The 24,647-nt window shown below is 39.0% G+C and overlaps 1 protein-coding gene across 2 annotated transcripts in view; it reads right to left on the bottom strand.

Moving 5' to 3' along the window:
• Dlc1 (DLC1 Rho GTPase activating protein) overlaps positions 1-24,647 on the bottom strand; it is a 381,889-nt gene that overhangs the window by 144,677 nt on the left and 212,565 nt on the right. Inside the window, exon 1 of one of the 2 annotated variants that reach the window (XM_021730169.3) lies at positions 21,919-22,538. The exons of the other annotated variant lie outside the window; for it this stretch is intronic. Coding sequence (XP_021585844.1) covers positions 21,919-22,057 — 139 coding nt within the window. The 5' untranslated portion in view covers positions 22,058-22,538. Of the gene's footprint in view, positions 1-21,918; positions 22,539-24,647 lie in introns of those variants that run through there. 2 annotated transcript variants of the gene reach the window in all.

Here is a 24,647-nt window from a genome sequence, read left to right as displayed (position 1 = left end):
AAACAGGGTATCTATTCCTGTTGATGATTTCAGGTGTAACATGACAGTAACGAAATGTTTAGAATCTATTAAAAAACACTCAGAAAGCAGAATATTGATGGTTAAGGGCACAGACCTTGGAGATAGATGATTTCAATTCAGATTCTGATGCCTTTGTTTATGGTATGCTCTCAGAAAAGTCATTTAAAATAGCTCTGAGTATCTATTTTGCTGGTAATAAAATGGGTATAATAGAACATATACTCCATTGCATTTGAGATAATTAGTGACAAAGTTATAAAAACTCTGTTAGCACCTGCTATATTAAAGGAGCTCAATAAATGATATTATTTAGTCTGCTAAGTACAGGGGTGAGTCCTGTCTATCTTTGTATCCTCATTTACAGTGACTTGATAAGTACCCTGCAAATGCCTCTTGGGTATATGAATGAATGAGGAAAGATTAGATGATCAGATTTGGCATTTGAAAACAATAGTATTCTACTTCAGCCATGCAGGTCTGCACCTCATATCTGGACAGGGCTTGGCCATTGCTTTTTCTGTCTCTTTTGCCCTCTCGGTGAGTCTCTCCTACTTTTGCCTGGTTTTATTAGCCTGTTCCCCTTCCCCAACTCTGTCACCATCACTTTTCAGACAGCTTCAGGGAAGCTTCTCTATAATGCCTGCAGTATGGCTGTCACCCATGGTCAACTTCCCAGCACTTGACAGAGAGCTTAGTACACAGGAAGAACTCAATGTCTATTAAATGAAAGAACACTGCCCTTGCTCTCCGTTTGGCAAGCCTGTCTTAAGAGGATGATCTATATCTCATATCTTTTTGCTACAGTACACCATAGTGATGAACAAATATTTGGGCACATTGCATATTTGGGTTTTGAAGGAATTTTAAAGAGAATCTAACATCCTCTCTACAGCTGAAGGATGAGAGGATTACTTACATTATTAACTTGCTCAAAATCTCATGGAGCTGGCTTGATCCCAGAGTGGGGAATACAAATTGGACCTCTTGACATGAGTTTCAACAGAATGGAGGAAATTAACATACAGTCAAAAAACCAACCAAACAAAAAAATACTGACATGGATTTATAAGTGATCACATGTACTTAGTACTACGTAATTCAAGCTTTCAAAATTCCTACTCACTCAAACAAGCTCTTAGTTAGACTAAATGATTCCAAGAATAAAGCTCATCACTGACGTCTGAATGGTTTGGTCAAGAGTCAGGGGAGGCTCTGTGGAGGGGCCCTAGCTGAGTACCAGTAACAAATCCACAGCACACTTGTGACTACCATTAATACAATACACTGTGCAGAGTGAAGGACATTCTTTAAACATAACATTGCACTCTATGAAGCTCTTCATTATTTGTAATCTGTGCACTGTCTTGGTTGGTTGGGAAGACAGGATCAGAACCAAGACCTACCCTAAAATTCTGTCACATTTCTTGCAATCAGGATGTCACAAAATAGTTTTTCCTAGCAGTCACGATTTGTGTCCCAACAATCAAGTTCTTGATTAAGATTTTCTATCTGATCTCGAATTGCAGTTCCCTGAAGCATATTTGCTGACTTTCAAAGAAAAACAAAAGTAAAAAGTTAGACATGCCCACTGAACTAGTGAAGGACACTATAGTTACTGTCATATAGGGACGAGCTTGTGTGATACAACCCACTGTACATGTTTCAGCCATCATGAGAATGTATGCTTGATTAGTCCCGAATAATTAAATGTTTGCTGTATTCACCATTTTGTGTGCCTGTCTTGCGAGTAGGATCTATATTTCGTGTCATTTTATTCAGCATTAAAAATATCTTAGTGGAATATCCTGCTTATATAAAACATGATAATTCAGGGTAAGATGGTGACTTGATGTCAGTTACAGAAAAGGAAAACATAAAAGCAATACAAGCTGTGGGAAAAAAAAGATGAAGGTGGAACATTCTAATCCTAACCAGCTGTCCTTGAAGGCATGGGAACGGCTTTCTTCCCCTCCCTCTCTCCCTCTCACTCTTGCTCTCTCTCTCTCTCTCTCTCTGTTTAGTCACTAGCAATCTTTGTGTGCATTTTACCAAAGTCATGAGTAATCTGTTTCATAGCTACAGAAGTGTCTAAGAAAATACAGGAAGGAAATAACCAAAAGTCAGTGGGAAATAAAATACATGTAAGTACCAACAGCAGACTTCTCCAAAGCTAAGCGGCAAGGAGCCACCATCAAGCAGCTGCTTAACACAACTTGGAGTTTCAACTCGCTTCCACTGTTTTACAGTGGTTGCTATCTCCACCCGAATCACCCAGCAAATCACAAGAGCAAGGGTGAGAGAAACAAAACATTCCAGGACCCAAAGATAAATAGTTCAAGCGTCACACTGAGGGCTCTTCAGATCTTTCCAGTACTCCTCCTTCACATTTTTCTTTAGAGACTGACATATTATAAATCCTCAGCTTCGCAGAGGAAACTGTAGGCTTACTCTGAGTCTCTTGAAGGAGCAGATAAGGAGAATCCAGAGAAGTACCGTAAAGAGATACCACTTTCACAGCTTGTTTATGAAAATCTGGTATGGAAAAATATAGAGGTAGTAGGGAATTTAGATTGTTAATTTCTAAAAATTGTTATCCATACATATTCCTGTTTTTTTTTCTTAAAAAAATAATATCTACATCATGATTTTTACATAAGCCCTATAAGGATATAGGAACATCATGCACTTTTGGATTCAGGGGACTTGAGCTGACATCCAAATTTAAATTCTTAACAGTTCTGCACCTTTTTGTCTGGTTGGTGACCTCACATTTTAAAATTGAGCTTTGTCATTTCTAAAGGGGGAAAATGCCTTAAATGGTTGTTCCAGCTCTCAAGGAGATCAATGACTTTGGACTATGGGAATAGGGTAGGTCCTTGGTGAAAATTAATTTCTATCTTTTCTCACTACTTCATTTCCGGTCATTTCCCCTCTGGGCAGGAAATAGTCGTGGGCTAGATTTTAGAATACTTCATTTCATTTTTCAAGTAAGGAAACAGATTGAAATTATAATTATAAAATGTTCTTTCAGCCGCTCCAGTGGCACCTGGCATGAAAAATCATGAATGCAAAAGGCCTGTGGCTACCCCAGTGCTCTCCAGGAAAACATTAATGCAAAACGTCCACAGTCTACCCAGTGCTATGAATCATAATGATCCACAGTGATCAGAACTGAGCACAGTTAGAATATCTTAATTTTACAAAATGTGTAAATAGTAGGCTAGCTCCCCCCCACCCCCCCCACCCCCCCTTGGGATGCTGGAGGGACTTCTGCAAGCGAGGGATCCTCAAGACTCATTAACTTCATGATACATCCACAACTGGTTGTGGAGTTTAGAGAAATACAGCTTTATTATTTTTATTATTTGGAAAACCCACAGATGCCACTGTCTTTGAAAATTTTACGACTTCTCCAAACCCATCACATTTCTTTGTGCCTTTCTTACCTGTCCTACTTAAATTGGCATGCAGACTCGTTTCTTCTGCAAATGCAATGAGAATGTTGACTTATTTGAACTGGTGTGTGTTACGCTGCCTGGAAAAAAGTCCTGGTATGCCGTGCGGGTGCATACCAGCACTATATACAAGAGGGTTCCCCCACCCTTCTGTTCAAGTAGATTCCTATCTAATTGGGTGGAGAAGACTAACATGAAATAGCAGCATAGAAATGATATAGATAAAAAGAAGCATGTAATCAATTATGGACTTTAAAAAAATCAGTGCTGTGGGACTGCAGATAAAATGACATTAATCAAAGTTGACCTTGTTCTGAACAGTGTAAAAACAAGAAAACTGAAAGGTGGATAAGATTTGGATTCAGGGGTCACGCTACATTTGTTGGAGACCCAGAGCCAACTATCGAGGGGGGAGGAATACAGCACTCTGGTGGAACAAGAAGGAGATAGATAAAACTAGGCACGATGTAGTTAGATAAAAGAGGGTCTTTACAAGCAGGGACAACAGAACTGGAAATTGCAAAATCTTGAAGGTTTAGGGGCAGAACCAGTGAAATACATGAGGATGGCCATGGTATGAATGAGGGACTGAAGTGACACATGCTGGAGTCATGGGGACAAGGTGGGAAGACCTTGCTTGTCCAGGTAAGAATAATGACACTCTGTGCCATGTTGGTGGCTACAGACTAGAAAGGAAAGGGCAGACACAGAGATACACAGACAGCAGAACTGAGAGGACCTGGTGGCCAAGTTGGTATGAGCCATGAAGGAAATGAGGCACCCTGCAAAAGAGGAGCGACCCAGGGAACAGATGACAAAGTTAACCTTGGAATTCTCAGTTTTAATCTGGTGTCGCAAGATATCCACCATTTATTGGAAAATGTCCAGGAGATGGTAGGAGATAACAGAACTAGAGTTTAAAGACAAAGAATGGGACAAGATAGGAAGAAAAGGTGAAAAGGAAAGAAGGGAGGGAGGGAGGGAGGGAGGTAAAGATTCAACTGATGTTGGAAGGCTGAAAGTATAGTTTCTATCATTTTTTTATAGATGGACATATAAGGTAGTTTGAACTTCAGGAATTAGCTGCATAATAAACAAGCATAAAAACTAGAAATAATTCATGAGAAAAATAATGTAATGTCTAGAGAGGGTCTACTGATTCAAGTAACTTCTTACTGTTTTGATTGATTCAAAAAGAACATGAGAGATGTTTTGCTTCAATTTCCCAATAATAATTTTTTCTTTCATTTAGTTCTCTGCAAGACATGCTTGTATATTTTAATATACAATATTGACGTTTCTGCATTTGGCAATGTGTATCTGTATTCTGGTTATACACTACGTTCTGGGAAGAAAAACACAATAAACAGACACACACAACATGCTGGGATAAATGGTTTGCAACTGGTGGATAGAAGAAGACAATTTTGTATAATGATCACCATATGAAGATGTGAATTTGGTGTCAACATACCTTACATACAAACAGAGATATGATTAATTGCGGTATAAAGGTGTATTAAGAATTGTAATGCAAAAAAAAAATCAATAAGAGAACTCATGTATAATGGCATAATTTGGCATGAACATACTTTATATATAGTTATGAAAAATTGTGCTGTGAATGGATAATTATGAATGTAATAATGCATTCCACTATTGTCATGTATGAAAGAAATAAAAAATTAAAAATTATATATATATATGTATATAAAATGTTACATAAAAAAAGAACACAATTTTAATAGAGTGATCCAGAATGGCCTGTCATTAGAGGTGACATTTTAGCAGAGATCTGAGTGAAGTAGGAGACAGAGTCACATGACTATACAGGAAAAAGAATTTGGGGGGATGAGGGAACAGCAAATGCCAAAGAACAGCAAAGAGGTCACCGTGTGTGGAATGCAGTGAATCAGGGAAAAAGAAGCAGAAGAGATAGGAAGGTTCCAGGTCAGACTAAAACCACTGGCCATAGCAGGGGTTTTATTTTAAGTATGAAGGAAAGATATTGGGAGTGGGGGTTGAATTGAGGGATGTCAAGACATTATTTATTACAGATATCACTCTGGTTGTCATGATTTTTAATGAACTACAGGAGAGGGCTGGAGTCGTACCTCAGTGGTAGAGCAACTGCCTCGCATGTGTGAGGCCCTGGGTTCCATCTTCAGCACCATATAAAAACAAATAAATAAAGTAAAGGCATTGTGTGTGCCTACAACTAAAAGGAATTAAAAAAATAATAATAAATTACCGGAGAGAGGGGCAAGGGTGGAAGTAGGAAAGTTAGGTCAGAGGAGATTATGAGAATACGGGGCCAGGTGAGGGTGGCGTGGCCCAGCACAGAAGCAGGAATGGTGATGTCACACAATCAGATTCTAGATGCGTTTTCAGGAAGGACGGATATGATGGTCTGATGGAAGGAATGTGAGCTATGAGGGAAGAGGGAAGCCAAAGGTGACTACCAAGAACTGAGATGGAAAAGGCAAGTTTTGTGGGAAAATCAAAGAGCTCCATTTTGGAGATGTTAAGTGATTGTTGGGCAAGATAAAACCTCTCCTGAACATGCTTCTTCATCTGTAAAACAAAGATAATAACAGAATCCACTTCATAGGGTTATTAAGCACTAAATAACGTTGAATGTTAAGTGTCTAGTTAATGTCAGAAATGAGGAAGTTGAGGGGAAAACTTCCGTCTCATATGGTTTCTAAGTCTTAAAGGCTGGAAGCCTCTTGCTTCATTTTCTTTTATGCTATTGTTTTACCACAGAAGGGCCCCTCTTTTGCTACTATTGTAGGGGGGAAATGTTTGTTCTAAATGTCAAATACAGCATGTATGCTAAAAATAATCTTAACAGTGATTTTGACGGAATAACCACAGCTAGTAATGATGATTGTTAGAAAGAAGTTCTAACTGAGGTTAGGAAACTTGAAAGAAGAGATTGGAGTTTATATTTTGAAGAAAAAATAAAAAGAATGTGGAGAATAGCTTGAGGGGAACATATTCCATGAGAAATTAGGAGGGAAACTGATAATCATATGATTATGAATAGATTCCCCATGTTTTGCAAGGTCTAGGCTTTACATGTTAAAGAAATAGAACATGGCCAACTTAGGAAAAAGAGATCATGTATAATAGCAAACTACAGATGTATAAGTATTGCCAGGAACTATAAGGAGCTGACCGAGCCATCATTTTTAAGGTAACATATATGATAGTCACAAGATAATGAAGAGCACAGTTTCCAGTTTATCAGTCTGATGAAGGCAAAGGTTACGAAATGAATGATGGAGTGAAGATCAGTGCCGAGGTCACCACGTCCATGTGCATTAGTTTGAACTTCCAAACTAAACAGTTGTCATTGAAACATATTTCAAAAAGTGAATACGGTTACTTGTTCGTTTAATAGAAGCAGAATGAAAAAATATATATTCTATGTTTACTTATGCAAATTGCTCTTTCCTCCATGAGAAGATAATTGGTTCAATATTTGAGGAAATGGTTACTTTTCAATAATATTAGAATAGCTAATCTGGTATGGCAGCTTTGCACACTTGATCCAGGAAATGCTTGGTGTCCATGGAAGCCTGAAAGGGTTTTCAGGGCAGGGAGGGAATGTTCTCTTAAGTGCTCTTTCAAGTATTTCTGGCCAGAAGTTATTGTGAAGATGTTATCTCTGAATCACATTCATTCTGCTTTTTCTAATTCTCAAATGGACTCTCCATTTTGTTTCCTCTGCACCTCCCTCAGCGGCCTTCATAACCAAGTACAGGCATAGAAGACCATAAGTAAATTTTATGCTTATTATCACCTTTAAACAGGTACCTAGTTACATTTTAACTTGTTCAGAAATCCCAGTAAAATGAGAGAAATATTGTTATCTAAAATCTTCATTCAAAACTTATTCACCTAGTGTTTGCTTAATTCTATTAAGCAAATTCTGATTTAAAAGTCTTCACCATATACTTACATTATATATATATATATATATATATATATATATAAAATACACATATATACATAAATTTGTAATAACACATATATATTATTTGTATATGGACTTCTATGCACATGTGGGCATGTTTATATACACAAATGTATACGTTTTTATGTATATACACATATAAATGCATTTATACTTCATTTCGTTGACATCTTGTTATGTTTGTCATTTACCATTTTTGTTTTTTAAACTGAATATTGTAGAACTCTTATAGCATTCGAAATTTTTTCTATAATGTGAATTCTTTTTTTTTTTTTTGTACCAGGGGTTTAACCCAGGGGTGCACAATCACTGAGCCAAGTCCCCAGCCCTTTATATTTTTTATTTTGAGACAGGGTCTTGTTAAGTTGCTTAGGACATCAATAAATTGCAGAGGCCAGCTTTGAGCTCATGATCCTCTTGCCTCAGCTTCCAGAGTTGCCAGGATCACAGGCGTGTGCTACCAAACCTGGCTCACAGAGAAATTTCTAAAAAGTGTTCCAGGTGATATAAAAAATAATATTCATAACAGCACACAGTCAGATTTAAATGGCTCTCAACAGAAGAATAAGCTTATTATGGTATATTTTTATAATAACTATGAGAATAAATAAATCATGTTGGAATGTAAATAAATACCAAAAATCTAATTTTCAACAAAGAGAATTGCACATAGGTATTTTCAGTATGGTACCACCCACTTAAAATTTGTAAGCGTGCAAAGCAGTAATTAATATTGCTTTGGGATGCTTAAATATGTGATAACTATAAAACCACTATGAGAAGGACTAAACACTAAGTTCAAGACTGGAGGATTTCTGGGGGATTTGGGGAGGACAGGGGAGGGAAATATGATCCAGGAGGGGCTCACAGGGGCTTTAACAGTAATTGTAATATTTTATTACTTAAGTTAGTGGCTGTCATATGAGTATCTTGTATGTCTAGAATGTTTAACAAAAATAACCTTACTATTAGTTAATGGAGAAATCCGTCTAAAAGTATTTTTGGAGAAAAAAAAATTTTGGAAAGCAAAGACAATTTCAAACTTTACCCAAACTATATTGAATCAAAAAACAGTGAGTATGTAATAAAAACAGCAACTGAAGGCACATGAGACACTGGGATCAAGTGTCCCAGGGTACAACTGCATGGACCATTAGCTATAGCAACACCACCTTCATTTCACAAAAGCAATTAGTACATACTTCAGTCTTCAAAGTGAACAAAGATTACCTACTCTTAAAAAGTTATTAAAAGCACTTGGCTTTTGACCCTTAGAACTCATTTCTACAATGCATGGGTCAGCTTTTTCTCTTAAGTAATAAAAGTCGTCAAAGGCCATTTTCCTAAGCCCTGTTTAAAAACAGAGACATTACATAAGTTATCATGATGTGAAAACATACACTTTTATTTTGAGACCAGGGGATTGCTGAAATAATGGTCTTTTTCTCATTTCTTAAAACATTTTAAGTTCAAATGGAAAAACACGAAACGGGAAACAGAGTGTTCACAGTCAAGGACAAACTCTACACTCTGAGCTTATCACACTCAACATGTCCCTTTCAGGTACCAAGTGGGTTAAAAAATTAATAGTAGACAACCTCTGACTCAGTTTGCCAGTGGGGGCATGTGTGGGTAGGTGGTGGGGATTAATGAGAACGGAAGGCCATGAAGGTTCACTCAGAAAATACTCCATGCAGCCGAGTGGGTGTCATGCTCTGGGTCACAGAAATAAAAACATTTTTCCGTGAACTGGCCTCACAAGAATGGGAGCTTGGAATGTGTGTGGTGGTGGCTGAGAAGGTGGGTGCCCAGTTTGGATCCATTTGTCATCGTCTCCATGAGAGCAGGTGGCAGTTTACCTTCACCTTCTTGTTAATGCTCTTCCCAGACTACATTTTCTTTTTCTTTAAAAAAAATTTTTTTTTAATGTTTATTTCTCCTCTTTCCCAGTCTATTAACACTTGGTGCTGATGTGCTGGCTAATCCTTGGGGTATGTACAGGGCGGCTGGTCAGGGAATGTTGTTATTGTCTTAATGGTGCAAAGGCCACTTACAATAGATCTTCAGACACTGCTTTGACATAATTTTTTCTGGAGCTTACCCTCTGTGTTTATCTTCAATTGTGCAACGATTATGCTGTGCCAAAGAGCTATGGGTGGAAACACAGTCCTGAGTTCTAAGTCATCAATTTTATACAAATAGTCACTGAAGAACTCTTCTTCTTTCTTTAGGGGGGAAAAAAGGAAGAAGAAGAAGAACAACAACAACAACAAAAAGAACTTAAGGGCTGGAGTTGTAGCTCAGTGGTTGAGTGCTTGCCTCACATGTGGGAGGCACTAGGTTCAATCCTCAGCAACACATTAAAAAAAAACAACATAAAGATATTGTGTCCATCCACAACTAAAAAAAAAAAGTTTTTAAAAAAAGAATTTAATACTATGCACCAACTGTTGTTCATGAGTTAGAATAAATTACTGAAGGGCCATTTTGTAAACTTAACGATATTCTAAATGTGAAATTTCCAGTGTTCTGGCACAAAAACTCAAAGTGGATCAAAGACCTAGGAATTAGACCAGAGATCCTGTGCCTAACAGAAGAAAAAGCAGGCCCAATTTTCATTGTGTCAGCCTAGGATCTGACTTCCTTAACAAGACTCCTAAAGCGCAAGAAATCAAATCAAGAATCAATAAATGGGATGGATTCAAACTAAAAAGCTTCTTCTCAGCAAAAGAAACAATCAGTAACATGAAGAGAGAGCCTATAGAATGGGATAAAATCTTTACCACACGTACATCAGATAGAGCACTAATCTCCAGGATATATAAAGAAGTCAAAAAACTTAACACCAAAACAACAACAACAACAACAAAACAAATAACCCAATCAATAAACAGGCTAAGGAATTGAACACACACTTTACAAAAGATATACAATCAATCAACAAATGAAATATAAAAAAGTGTTCAACTCTATGAATTAGAGAAATGCAAATCAAAACTACTCTTGAGATTTCATCTCATCTCAGTCAAAATGGCTATTATCAAGAATACAAGCAACAGTAAGTATTGGCAGGGATGTGAGGGAAAAGGTACACTCATACATTGCTGGTGAAACTGACTTAAAATCAGCCCCACGCAGCCACATCAATGCTTATAGCAGCTTAATTCACAATTGTTAAGCTGTGGAATCAACCTAGATGCCCTTCAATAGATGAATGGATAAAGAAACTGTGGTCATATTCCATATATACAACGGAACATTACTCAGCCTTAAAGGAGAATGAAATTATGGCATTTGCAGGTAAATAGAAGGAGTTGGAGAATATGATAGGCTAAGCGAAGTAAGCCAATCCCAAAATACCAAAGGCTAAATGTTTTCTCTGATAAGTGGATGCTAATCCATAATGGGGGTGGGTAAGGGAAGAATGGAAGAACTTTGGATTGGGCAGAGGGGAGTGATGGGGAAGGGAGAGAGTATGGGAGTGGGAAAGATGGTGGAATGAGATGGACATTATTACCCCATATACACATATGATTGCATGAATGGTGTGACTCTACATCATGTACAACCAGAGAAATGAAAAGGTATGCTCAAAAAAAATTCCAGTGTTATTCTCATAATATGTATGATTTGCATGCATTGATATATGGGTCATCTACATGCAAAAGACTGGGTAAGGCAAGTACTCTGAGGTTACCTTCTTATCCATCCACATTCCCCAGCCTGATGCTCATGACAGTGGCTATGCTTCATGTAGTGTTTTGTTGGATGTGGTCTGTAGTCTCAGCATAAGAAAAGGGCCTCAGTTTTTTCCCTTTGACTCACTGGCACAATACAGTGGGGAGTTCTGGCTCTTAAATAAGTTCTCTGCATAGTTCTGATATCATGAATAACTCTTAGAATATTAAAACCAATCCACATGAAATAAAAGTTTAGAAGGCCTGATGATGACACCAGACAGTTTGGTCATGAATGTCTATGTGGTTGGGGGTTGGCCTCCTCCTCCCCTTGTGCACCCCTACAGATTTGTCATCTCATTTGTCCAGCCAGGAGCTACACATGAGTCAACATGCACGTGCTAATTTCATTTGGCTGGAATTCACTAAATGAAATTCTAGCTTCTTGTAATAGCACAAAGGAAAGATGTTTCTATTGCAGTCTGAAATGACATGCTCACACTTGTTTTCATCGGTAAAATATGACAGCCCCATGATCGTCTTATCAGAGCTGAAAAACAATACATTCGATGGTAGACTTTTAGACCTGAGGGAGGCTTCTTTTTAGAAAGAGTTTTATTTGAAAACAGAATTTTATAAAGGTAGATCAGGAATGTTCTCACTCATCTAGTTGAGGTTTTTTTGTTTTTTTTTTTCACCAGATGTTTATGTTGGTGAGAAACCAATAACACTGTCTAGACCTCTAGGATATAGTAATCAAGCATGAATGGAAAACATGCAAAGGTCACACTTCAATCTGGACCTACAACATCCTGCTATTCAAGACCAGATTAAAGATGATGGATCATGATAAACGCAACCACGCTGACTGCTGAGTCAGTAATTTGAGAGTTGTCTACAGAAAGCTAAATATGTCACCAAAAATCCACAAGATAAAACAAAGTCTAGACACCATAAAATGTGCTATTTCCCCCAACTGCACGTTGTCAACAACCAGAGGCTGTGTCGTGACTTTTATACCAGCATCCTATAAATCAGGAACTTTGAATCTTTAATGAAGAGAAATTCCTTGGAGTCATGTGATTCCTGAGAGGAGTGTGTGGTGTGTGTGTACAATTATCTGGATGTGCTCAGGTTTATAATAAATTCCCGAAGAGAGAAAGAAAGTGAATTATATTATGACATCAACTATGGTATCAGGATGTTCAGAGGTCACTAACCAATACCTCATCCATCAGTGATATGCCATGTTTTTCACTATATCTTAGTTATTTTCATTACCCCAAAGTCACTAATTTGTTTTTATAAGAGTGTTTCACTTCTTGATTGAACTGATTTATTAATTGGTGATCAGGATCAAAACTGACACCCCTCGTCACAGAACGGAGCTCAACACTATGGTATTTTTGCTAATAGGGAGGCCAGGCCAGTCCTTGGCAAATCCTGAGAAGGTCCTTCAATCTCTTCACTTTCTGCTACCACTCTGAAGTCCATACGGGACTTTCAATCTAGACACGTCTCAGGTTATGTCCCTGCTGGGGGCAAGGTGTGGGTGATCGACGTTCTCAAAAAAGGCATGCTTTACCTCTTCCCATGTCATATTGGGAAAAAAAAATCACAATGGGGTACCTTATATATTCTTTTTCTTTTCTTTTTTCTCCAGTGGAAGGAGCAAGCAGACTCATAAATGAAGCTACTCGTGTAGGAACTTCTTCAAAGGTTGAGGAACATCCAAATAATTTGGCTAGCTGAACGTACCAATGCTATTATGAAAGAATATATATAAAATTTACTTTAAAACATGAGTACCGCCCTCCTGGGTACTCCCCAAACCCCTTAACACACATCACATCACTACAGGGTCAGATCCTACAGTGGCATAGAAGCATCTCTTCACAGTGAGTCGAACGTTTTCATTTTCCCTGGGCAATAGTGAAAGGTGATAACTGTGATGTTAAAAGTTTAAAGTTAGTGTATCAAGGAAGTTTTCACTTTTAAATCAAATGTTCCTAAGGGCACAGAATGAGCACGCCCCTGACATAATACAGAAAACAGGAATGGTGAAGTATACCATGGATATCCTTTGGTTTCAATGTGCTTAGACAGTGGAATCAGCAAAGAGGAGATGGAAGACTAGGCTGGAGGGGAGCACAGACAGGGAGCAGGAGGCAAGAAGAGAGAAAAGGTGGGAGAGAGAAGGGAGGGAGGAATAGTTATTGATCAGCTCAGTAAGTACCTCATGCAACCTGTCAAATCATGCTTTAGAGACTTGATTTCTACAAAAGCCTTTTTTTTTTTTTTTTTTTTTTTTTTGGCTAAACAGCATCACAGCTACTAGAGTCCAGAGACAATTTTAAGTTTTTATCTTTCCCATCACCCATCACAGGGCTTTCACATAGTTAGTGAACAATCAACATTATCGAGTTTGGAGATGAGGAGAGGTTACATCCATTCAGTATAAAAACCCGCTTTGGTACCTTTTGCTGCAGGGGGTGTTATGTCTGCTTGCTTGACTGCACAGTGTCTGAACAATATCCCATACTTTGTCCCTGGGCTCCTTATTTGAAGACAAAAATGCTTAACCTTAAAACTTCACTGTTTTCTTTTCTTTCCATCCTTTGTCTAGTAACACTAAGCAACCACCATAAGCAAGCTTTGGAACCAGCAAGTGAAACTGCCTCTAAGAAAAAAAGTGAGACCATAATACTTGAAGACATTGTTAATATTCAAAATGTGCCTTAATTAAAATGGGAAAGTTGGTCAAAGCAGTGCCAACATAAATTTGTATCTTCTTTGACAATTTTCTCATTCATTTCATAAACCTCCAGCATTGAACTGATAACTAATTTTCAAACTACTGAAACCAAACCAGGATGACATTGATTAGAAATAGGTTAGAATTTTTTGAGGTGATATTACCTATGGAATTGTTGAATCAAGTATTTTTCTACTTAGTACAACCTAACCTTGATGATAATAAACAATGAATAAAATGATTATGCCATATTCTTAATACAATACACTTAAAACTTTTTATTTATTTTTTAAAAATGCAAAATAGAAAGACCTTTATTCAAGTTAATGTCAGGAAAAATAAAAGAATCCCGATTTTAATTTGATTCTGTAAGAAATTCTATGGGGGAGACATGAAAATTGTGCTCTATTTGTGTAATATGAATTGAACTGCATTCTGTTGTCATATATAACAAATTAGAATAAATAAAATTTAAAAAAAGACTTAGGACGATCTGTTTCACCTCTATAATCTTTATCTTCGAAAACCTTGAGAACAATCTCATATGTAAATTGAAATGTTTAAAATGCAACTTCTATTTTAGTTCATTCTGACTTCTGGATCAGATAGGAGCACCCTATTTTAGGTGGTGACATATTTTAGACTTTAGTATACTTACACTTTAAAAGCAGGTCAGCATCTATCGTTTAAGAGAGGATAAAAGATATGATTGCATAGCACTTTGTGAGATTAATTAATTTCATAGGACAAATCTTCTGCACATATTTTTAAAAGCCACATATACACCTTTCTAATACTGCCCCTTACAAGTGCGTCTTTTGCTGCCCCTGAGAACCACTGGTTAAGGTTTCCTATTGCTGATGAGTTTCAGACACTTCTCAGCATCTAAGAGACACACTGTGATTCTTCCTTCATAAAAAATAGTTTACCTGGCCCAGTGCTGGTGCTCCTTGAGTTCAAAGGTAGAATTCAGGCATCACATTTATGGGAGGTAGGCAAGGACTGTGTTTTGTTTGTTATTCAGGACTCACGACAGTGTTCAGCATATAATAGATGCTCAATAAATATTTGTGACATTAATAAATGATGATTGACAGGTTTGGATACATTCAAGCTTTGTCCATGAATACTAATCAATAGATTGAAAAGGTTTCCTGAAAAATGCCCTAATTTAAGTGGTTCCAAAGTAGTATCTATTTCTTAGGATTATTTAAAAGAAAATGAATGAGGAAATGCATTTAGAGGTCTTAGCACAGGCTCTGGCCCTCAGTAGGAACTCCTGAAGAACATATTCTAATGAAGGTGCTACCTACTGGTAAATGCCATCTTTTTTTAAAATTAATTAATTCATTTTTTAGTTGTCGTCAGACACAATACCTTTATTTATTTATTTCTATGTGGTGCTGAGGATTGAACTCAGGGCCTTGCACGTGCTAGGCGAGTGCTCTGCTGCTGACAAATCTTTAATTTATACTCTAAAAAGCACTAGTCTTTGACTCAGAGAAGTGCAACAACAGTACTACCATCATGAGTCCAATTAACCCAGAGGATGAATAACTTGGATCTTTTCCACGGTCAAGTTTTCATCAATTGTTCCAGGCAAGTGCTTAAAAAATATCAGTGGTTGTCTGTGAGCCACAGAGGAAGAACACAGAAGAATCAATCCACATTTATTATCGCTGCCTACAAACAACTTCAGCATATGCCATCTGGATGGCACAGCCTCTCCCTTCAAGAGTGACAAATTATTTTAAAAGTAAGTAACTCTAATCAGAAATTGCAAAAACTGACAAAATCATGGAATTTGCAGGGAAATGGATGACACTAGAGCAGATTATGCTAAGTGAAGCTAGCCAATCCCTAAAAAACAAATGCCAAATGTCTTCTTTGATATAAGGAGAGCAACTAAGAACAGAGCAGGGAGGAAGAGCATGAGAAGAAGATCACCATTAAACAGGGTCGAGGGGGGGAGGGAAAGAGAGAAGGGAAATTACATAGTAAAGGAAGGAGACCCTCATTGTTATACAAAATTACATATAAGAGGAAGTGAGGGGAAAGGGGAAAAAAACTAGAGAGAGAAATGAATTACAGTAGACGGGGTAGAGAGAGAAGATGGGAGGAGAGAGGAGGGGAGATAGTAGAGGATAGGAAGGGCAGCAGAATATAATAGACACTAGTATGGCAATATGTAAAAAAGTGGATGTGGAACCGATGTGAATCTGGAATATGTATACGGGGTAAAAATGGGAGTTCATAATCTGCTTGAATCAAATGTATGAAATATGATATGTCAAGAGCTTTGTAATGTTTTGAACAACTAATAATAATAAAAAAATAAATAAAAAAGAAATTGCAAAAACCATTCACATTAAACTTTAGTCTATGTCTAGATAATTCCCCTGGAATAGGGAACTACTAGAGGCATTTTTTTTTAATCTACTTTTTGCTATATGATGGACCTTTATCTCCTTAGGCAGATCTGTGACAAATCAATAAATAAGCCCTTTCTACCAAGCTTTTGACTTTGGACACACCCAGTTATTGTAATTACAAAGACCTCTGGGCAAAAGACCATTTGTACAGATTACTTTAAATAAAGTCACAGAAGTTTTGCTCCAGAAAGGGAGGTGTGCAAAATATCCCTTTCAAGTGGCAGCCTTGACATTGAGCATGCTTTTTCCCATACCAGAGCTGAGCCACGTGCTTGGAACCCCAAGCCTGCTGGTGCGACTGCTCTTTTCCATGTTTGGCTCCATCTATATAGCAATTCTCAAAGCAAGTTCCAACCTGCTTGGGAAGACATTCAGAGATCCGCATATCTAGCGTGACAAACCCATCTGCAAGGACTGATTCCTTCATCAATGTGCAGAAACAGTTCTTCTGGCCATTTCCTTTGGGAATTCCCAGGGTCTGCACAAAAATATACCTTCCTTTTCATCCTTCATCGTTTTTCTCCAGAAGTAAAGAAATACATTTACTACTGAAATTTTACCTTTTGTTTCTTTTTGTACTGGTTGAGCTGCTCTGGCCAAAAGCCCTAGGCAAATCAGAGCGGTGGCATGTTAATAAGGTGAAGCTCCTCAGGAAGCAGGGCATAAAGAAATGCAAAGTAGGGTTATAACCACCAAAACTAAAGGAGGGCTAATTACATGCTAAGGGCTCTCCTAAGCATTTTGCATTGCACCTCATTCTATTCTTAAAAGCATTTTAAGGCAGAGATACGATTATCATCCTCCTTATACTGGTGAGAAACCGACTGACTTGCCCAAAGTTAGCCAGTGCCTGAACCACCCTTCAAACCCAAGCAGTCCAATGGCACAGTCAGCAATCTCGGCCGCCATATTGCATTTTTCTTCTCATCAAAGCTGGTCTGAACTTCAACACGATCCTCTCTTTATTGAAACAGTAAAATGTAATTCAACAGCATCATAGCAGCCCGGGAAGCATCCCTAATGGTTGCCTCTCTTTAAGATCTAGATTTGGGCTGTCTTTGTTTACTGGCGGAGCCTGCATATTTTGAGGCATACCTCACTCATGGTTAAAAGGCATTCCATATGCCCTTACTTGCTTTTCACTGTGAACCAAATGAGCAGAAAACAGTTCACAAGAGTCAATGTTTGTGGTTGCCCTTCACTGGAAATGGGCCAAAATTCTTGATGCCCCACAGAATTGGGAACTAATGCACTGCAAAGCATGTCAAACACTCGTTTTTCTAGTGAATTAGAGACCTGATCAGCTGAACTGTAAAAATATATTTTCCAAAATATAGGAGATATTGAACATCCAGCAAAATATCCTAGGGAGATCCAATCTAATATAGACACCTGAAGAATTTATGTCCATTGAATCTCCCTTGGATCGAGATTTGTCTCAGTTTTCTTGCCCTCTTCCTAGGCATTTCCGATTTTCTTCCTTACATGTTTAGCTAAGGCTGTAGTGTCAACCACATGTCTCAAGGTTGAGGCACTTGAGAATTTTCCCTTTCTATGCCATATCTTCCTAGTAGAGAGAATGGATATTTCCTCACCAGAGGGAAAGAAATAAATATCCTTTAAGGGATTCCAGCTAGCTATGTCTAAGAGAATTTTTGCCTAGACATCTTTGAAAGTTGCAGAGCTTTTTAAATCTATGGCTTATGGATAGATTCAGGGAGGAGTCCATGATCTTGGATGAGGAAAAGCTACATTTCCACTTTCCTAAACTCTAACTGAAATTTAGAATTTCCTCCAATTATAAACATTGGCAAACTGCCCTGCCCCTATAAGGGTATTAGCTGTCCCTGTGACTCTATCACCAATAGAAGCCAAGCTTTTCCATATCACATTGCAGCTGTTGCAGATATCATAAAATATCATTTACAGTCATTTGTATTCTGCAGTTACGGTCATTATCAAACCCATATGACAACCCGTACAGGGATGCCACATGTATGGCAATTTTTCTAATCACATATGTCTGTATGTCCTCACTGACCAAGTACTGAACAAATCCATGCATGTGGTCATTCAGCCACCACACAGGGAAATCGCAGGTTCTACACTGGTGACCTAGATATGGGCACTGCTTCCCAGTATTCCCTATATATAACAACTGGTGACAAGAAGATGAATCTTAAAAAAAATAACTGTGTAATGCAGAGGTTAATGGTCCTTTATCTGGCTAAGCAATCTTCACATTGAAACTTGAAAAAAAATATGTTTTAGTTTAGACTTAATTTTCTATATTTTAAGTGCATTGTCCTATTTTATAACTCATTCATGTTTTATTACCATATCACTATTCTTGTCTGACTATGTTGATAACTATATTTCACTATAATTGGTCCCCCTCCACAGTTTTTTGGAATTTTATCTACACATCTAAAAACTGAGAAGTGATCCAGAAGCTTCGCCAGAATGCTAAAGAGATCCATTGGTGCGCGCGTGCGCACACACACACAAAGCTAGAAAGTCCCCTATGAAGGAATTAAGAGACAGCTTTGCTTTTAGGAATGAAATGCACCCTGATGTCAAGATGTCTACTTATCACAGAAGCAGGCAACAGAAGGTGAGCCCTGCTCAGGCTGATGCGAACCCAGAAGAGATGTAAGAACAACACAGGATTCATCCAGAGAAAGGCTGTCTGCTACTTCAGTAAACCACAGTTATCTTCCAACTTCCAATTCATGGAAAACTCCATGCCACCCTTTGCTTTTAGGAGAGATGAAAGTGTACTTGTGGGGCTGGGGATAATGGTTGTAGAGAAGACAAAAGAGCAAGAGAAACTCCTGAGGGTTGCAACTGGGAAGAAAAAAAGGGATTAAACATAAAGGGGATGCAATTAAGACAATCTCTTCTGTTATTTCTCACCATCTGAAGGTTTTTTTTTTTTCCCCACTGACAATTCAGTATTTTGTTTATATAAGGCTGCAGATCCTTAAAAACAACAGACAGGATCCTTGTTTTTATATATAAAGGAGTTTAAGTCAGGGAGAGGTAATTGATGTTCTTTGTACCTGACTTCATTTGGATTTGGAGAACTAGGAACTCTTAAATTATATATATGGGGGCCAGGAGATTCAGAGAGACAAGAGACAGAGACAAAGAGACAGGCAGAGACAAAAATACAGAGAAGACCCAGCAAAGCAACTTGAAACTTGGTCTCATAACCAAACCTCTTGGTCAGGTGGAAGAAACTAAAATCTCCAATTTTAGTTTTTCAGAAACATGTTGAAGGTCAGGAAAGGTCAGGAAAGCAACAATCATCATGGAACTCACATTCCAGGTGCTATTGACAGAAGCATTTTCCTCCAGAGGCTTCCAAACACGTTTTACCTGTCACCTCATTAATTTCAAAGAGAAGAGGGAAGTTTGGACTTTCTACTGCCCTCCCTTCTGCAAGCAAAGGCACCGTGGGATGATATAAAGATTTTCTCTGCTGTTTAGAAAAGAGACTTTTTGTGGATAATTAACAGCTGTTATTTAGCGCTCGGTCAGTGGGAGGGCGGCGAGCAGAGAAGTTGGAGGGAAAGAGATGGGAGTAAGTGCTCTTGAGGTTTGGATGTGCACCAGATCAATCTCCATTTGACAAACACTGGCAGAGCTTCAGCCTGGAGCCAAGGACTAGGGAGGACACAAACAGTGTCCAGGTCTCCAGTAATCAGACCATGGTTGTAGAGGAAGTCCTTTCTTTTCAAGTATAGGCTTGAATTCTCCACTATGTGAAAGCCCTGAAGAGGTTGACAGTCCTCAAAAACCTGAGCAACATAAAGAATTTCTTCCCTCCGTAGAACTGAAGCAGCAAGAATACAGGTGGAGCTGTGGAAGTGTGTTCTCTTTCCACATCCAAAGTAATGATTGCTCTCAAAGTGTTTTTCACTAATGAGTTTATATTCACTGCTACATTTTTACTTCAAATGTATAATTAATTTATAACAAATGAGAAGAGTTCAGAACTTTCAACCTTATTCTCACAGATCATCAGTTGTCAAAAGCAATTCATTGCCTTAAAAATCTAAGAGGAAGTCCTGGAAGCAGTCATGTTTAATTAGTCTTACTCTTAAAACACCAAATCATAATAAGATATTTTTGCTTTTTTGTTTGTTTTTGTGGTGCTGGGGTTCAAACCCATTGCCTCGTGCATGTCAGGCATGAACTGTACCACAAGTCCCAGTCCTTGTGTTATCTTTTGTACAATCTTTTCATTTGTGACAATGGAGTTATCAAATAAGACAACCATGAAGGAATCACTCTTTCTTTCTGAGCCCAACCAATTATAGTTGGGCATCTTATATTTCCACAGCTTATCTCTTAAACTTCATCTGGTTAATTGCAAATTGTTATTAGATAGGAAAAATTGGATTGCTTTAAGATACCACCTTTAATTCTAAAGCAATAATAAAATTGTTAAACTTAAAATATTTTGCTCTATACCTTCAAAACAAACTTATAGCCTATGATGGCATGCAGCTAGCACATTATCTTCATAATCTGCTTTATCACCATCACAACCTTAAATTTCCCCTCTTCAAGTGGTGTCAGGACAATTATGTGAAAGTCAATGATCATCAAGAATATAGCCCAGAAAGCTGTATTGACCTATGGAGGCCACTTGTAATATTTTTAACAATTCAGAACTCCATTCAGTATATGAAAAACAAGTGGATTAACCAAAAAGGTTAAGAAAACATGGTCTTTGACCCACCCATATAGATGGCATAGGAACTCAGCTTAGCAAACAGAACTGCTGGAACGAATGCCTTTCTTGGACTTGGGTTTTTTTCACATCACAGTGAGATGCTACTTTACATTAGTTAATGAATCCTCTTCCTACCCAGAATCAGGCAGAAGTTCCTGTCTCCTTACTGTATTCCTTCAATCACAGTCTGCATTTGGTGGCTGTCACATGAGCCCTAGAATATTTGAATTGCACCACTGTATGTATGTTTTATTATATTTCAAATGCTTGCCTCTGGCATACCTGATACCCTCTTGGAACTCGGAACAGCTGCAGGCTGCCAGAGGAAATACCAGAAGCCTTTCACTGGGTAGCTCCTTACTCCACTGACCCACAGCCCTGCTAGGGCCCTCTCCTGCTCCCAGGCCACCTAAGGCTGACCAGCTCCAAAGAGGACTCTTCACTGTGCGACAGAGCTTGGGACTTTTGCCTGCAATTGTTCATCACCACCAATTTCCTGCCAGTCCAAAGGACCTTGCTTTCTTTCAAGGTGAAAAAACAAAAACAGAAAACCCCCCATCTCTCATAAAAACCATATCTAGAAATAATCAGACCAACAACTAGAAAGGCATTACAAAAAAAAAAAAAAACAAGTAAATAAACCCAATCCCCACCCCACCCCACCCCACCCCCCCAGACTCCAGAAACGTTAAACAGCAGAGAACAGAGACCGAAAAAACATTGCATCACCTAAGCCACCGGCAAGATCATGACTTGTCCGAGTTAATATCTGAATCAGGGCATTAAACGCGGTTGTTTCCCCCCAGGATTTCTCATCCTCGCCCCCTCCCCGCCCCCCTTCGCGCCCCTCACCTGCCAGGCGTCTGTCTCTGGTGTTTTTCCAAATAACATCCAGGGCTCTGGCCGTGGAGTCCCTGATGTGATCGCTAAAAGACCTCCGCAGAGGGGCTCGCAGGGGCCGAGCCATCACGTGGGCCTCGGGGTCCCCCATCCACCCGCAGTGACTTCAGCGCAGAGCGGGCGCCGCGACCATTCTGCTCTTCGCTCTTGGAGACGTCCTCCGCTGGGCGCGGGTCCCTGGGGAGCGGAGAAGGAGCCCGCGCCTTCAGGATGCCGGCATTGCGGCTCGCACTGCGGCCCCGGGAAGCGCCAACTGCAGGCGGCCTCCTGGACAGTCGCCAAGCTCGCGCCGTGGCCACATCTGGAAAGGCTTAGGAACCAGCCCGCGCCGCACTCGCCCGGCTCTCGGGGCTGCAGCCCTGGCTATCTAGATGCTTCTAGCTTCCTGTGTAATCCAATAAGTTGACTTGGTGCACGCTGGGCTCTTGGTCTATTAAATATTTGTCTCTCCTTCCAGAGCAATCCAGGTAACCTTGCGGTTTGGAAGGAAAGGCGGTTCAGGAGGCAAGGGCGTGAGGGAGGGGGAGGAGGGCCAGTAGGTAGTGCTGCCTTCAGCTGGGAAAGCTAATTCTTATCAGCATTAACATTTTATCTTACTAGCTCGTGGGTTAGGTCAGGCTGTTCATGAGATACCAGAGTTGAACCTTTAGCTGTGGTCACTGGAAAGGAGACAGGGCTGTGCTAAGCCTCCCCAGATCTGTTTGGATTGGAAGAAACGTACACTTGAGTTTTAAATAAAATATTAATCAGCTTCTCATATCTTCACATTTTCCCATTATACTTTACACTCTGTGGTTTAATTAAATAATTTTAGGTTTTGCAATAAGGTTCAAATGTCCCAGGGTTTAGGGACTCTTTAGGTTTCAAGTAAGCGAATATCATCATTTATAATTGTACAACAAAAATGCACCCCAAAGTGATTTTGAGGGGAAAAAAAGTACTTTTGGTACATTTTTGGAAGTCAAAATATGGGCCAACTACTTCTTTTACAGGACACATTCTTGTTTTCTAAAATGCCAAACAAATCTCATTTTATGCCAATGAATTTGGCAGATTTTCTGCCCTTTAATGCATTATTAATCCTTTCTTTTCTCATGTACCCCAAGTCCCAAGGTTTGGCAGGGAAGGTTTGGCAGGGAAGCTTAATATTGGCATAAGATAGTATCAAAGGACTTGTTCATAGCCTTTGCAAGATGAGTTAAAGCAGTTTGTAAGAGGCAAGGTACCAAGCAAATGATGATTATTACTCTATTTTTCTACATGATCACACTTATCTCCTGAGCATTTTAATTTCTACAACATGATCCTCCTTCCTATATCTTTGATAACTTAATTACACAAAAAATAATTATGATAATAGTAAAATTGTGCTCATGAGTAATCACTGCTTATTAATAACCCCTATTTGCCTATTTAGGGTTACTATAATGAAATAACTTCGTCTGGGTACTTGTTAGGTAAAGAAGTTTATTTAGCATCGTTTTGGAGGCTGAGAGTTCAAGATCAGGTGACTCCATTGGTTGGGCCTCTAGTTGAGGGCCTAATAGCAGATGGCATCATGGCAGGAGCATTTGAAGAAAGAAGAGATCTCATTGTTCAAGAGGAAGCTGGAGTGATTCAGGAGTCAAGGTGACCTTTATAACTCACTCTTGAGAGAAGTAACTCAGAATCCTAGGAGAACTACCTGAATCCCTTCCAAAGCACCTTTAGGGATCTGAGGATCTCCCACCAGGTCCCACCTCTTACAGGTCTCATCCTCACACTAAAAATCAACCCTCCAAACACATGAACCCTTGAGGAACAAACTCAAACTGTATCCCCACCATAGTCTTTCCCCAGTTAACAATGTGCTTTTTGATAGATACCTACTTCTTTCCCTTATCACTGGGTTGGGCATAAATTATGTTGTCGTTTAGATATTAGGTGTCTCCCCAAAAACTCATGTGTGAGACCATGGAAGAGGGTTTAGAGGTGAAATGATTGGGTTATGAGAGTCTTAATCAATGCATGAGTCCCCTGATAGGGATTACCTTGGTGGTCACCGCAGGCAGGTAGGATTCGGTTGGAGGAGGAGCCTTTGTGGCACCTGGGGGCGTGCCTTTGTGGCACCTGGGGGCGTGCCTTTGTGGTATTTGGTCCTTGTTGAGAGGCTCACTGTCTCTCTGCTTCCTGGTGCAAAGCTCCCAGCTGCTTCCCTCCATCACACACTTGCTTCCTGTTGTTCTGCCTCAGCTCAGAGCCCAGGAATGAAATCTATACTGTCTATGGACCAAGACCTCTGAAACTGTGAGCCACCTCCCCAAATAAATTTTTCCTCTAAAACTGTTCTTGTCAGGTTTTTCTTTTTTTCTTTTCTTTTTCTTTTTTTCTTTCTTTTTTTTTTTTTTGCGGGGGGAGATGGGGGGCTCATAGCAATGAAAAAGCTGATTAAAACAGATTGGGAGGCAACAAGTATTAACTACTGAATTTTATAGAGCTCTGTGCCTGCAAGAGGTAATTCTAAGTGAGAATTCTCCATTAAAATATTTCACAAAAATTGGGACTGGGGTTGGAGCTCCGCGGTAGAGCGCTTGCCACGCATGAGTGAAGCCCTGGGTACAATCCTCAGCACCATATCCAAACAAATAAATAAATAAATAAAAAGATATTGTGTCCATCCACAACTAAAAAAATATTTTACA

The sequence above is a fragment of the Ictidomys tridecemlineatus genome, chromosome 14 (genome assembly GCF_052094955.1).
Source record: "Ictidomys tridecemlineatus isolate mIctTri1 chromosome 14, mIctTri1.hap1, whole genome shotgun sequence".
Taxonomy (NCBI): Eukaryota; Metazoa; Chordata; class Mammalia; order Rodentia; family Sciuridae; genus Ictidomys; species Ictidomys tridecemlineatus.
The sequence above is the reverse complement of the archived record's forward strand: the minus strand, read 5'-3'. Positions and strand labels throughout refer to the sequence as shown.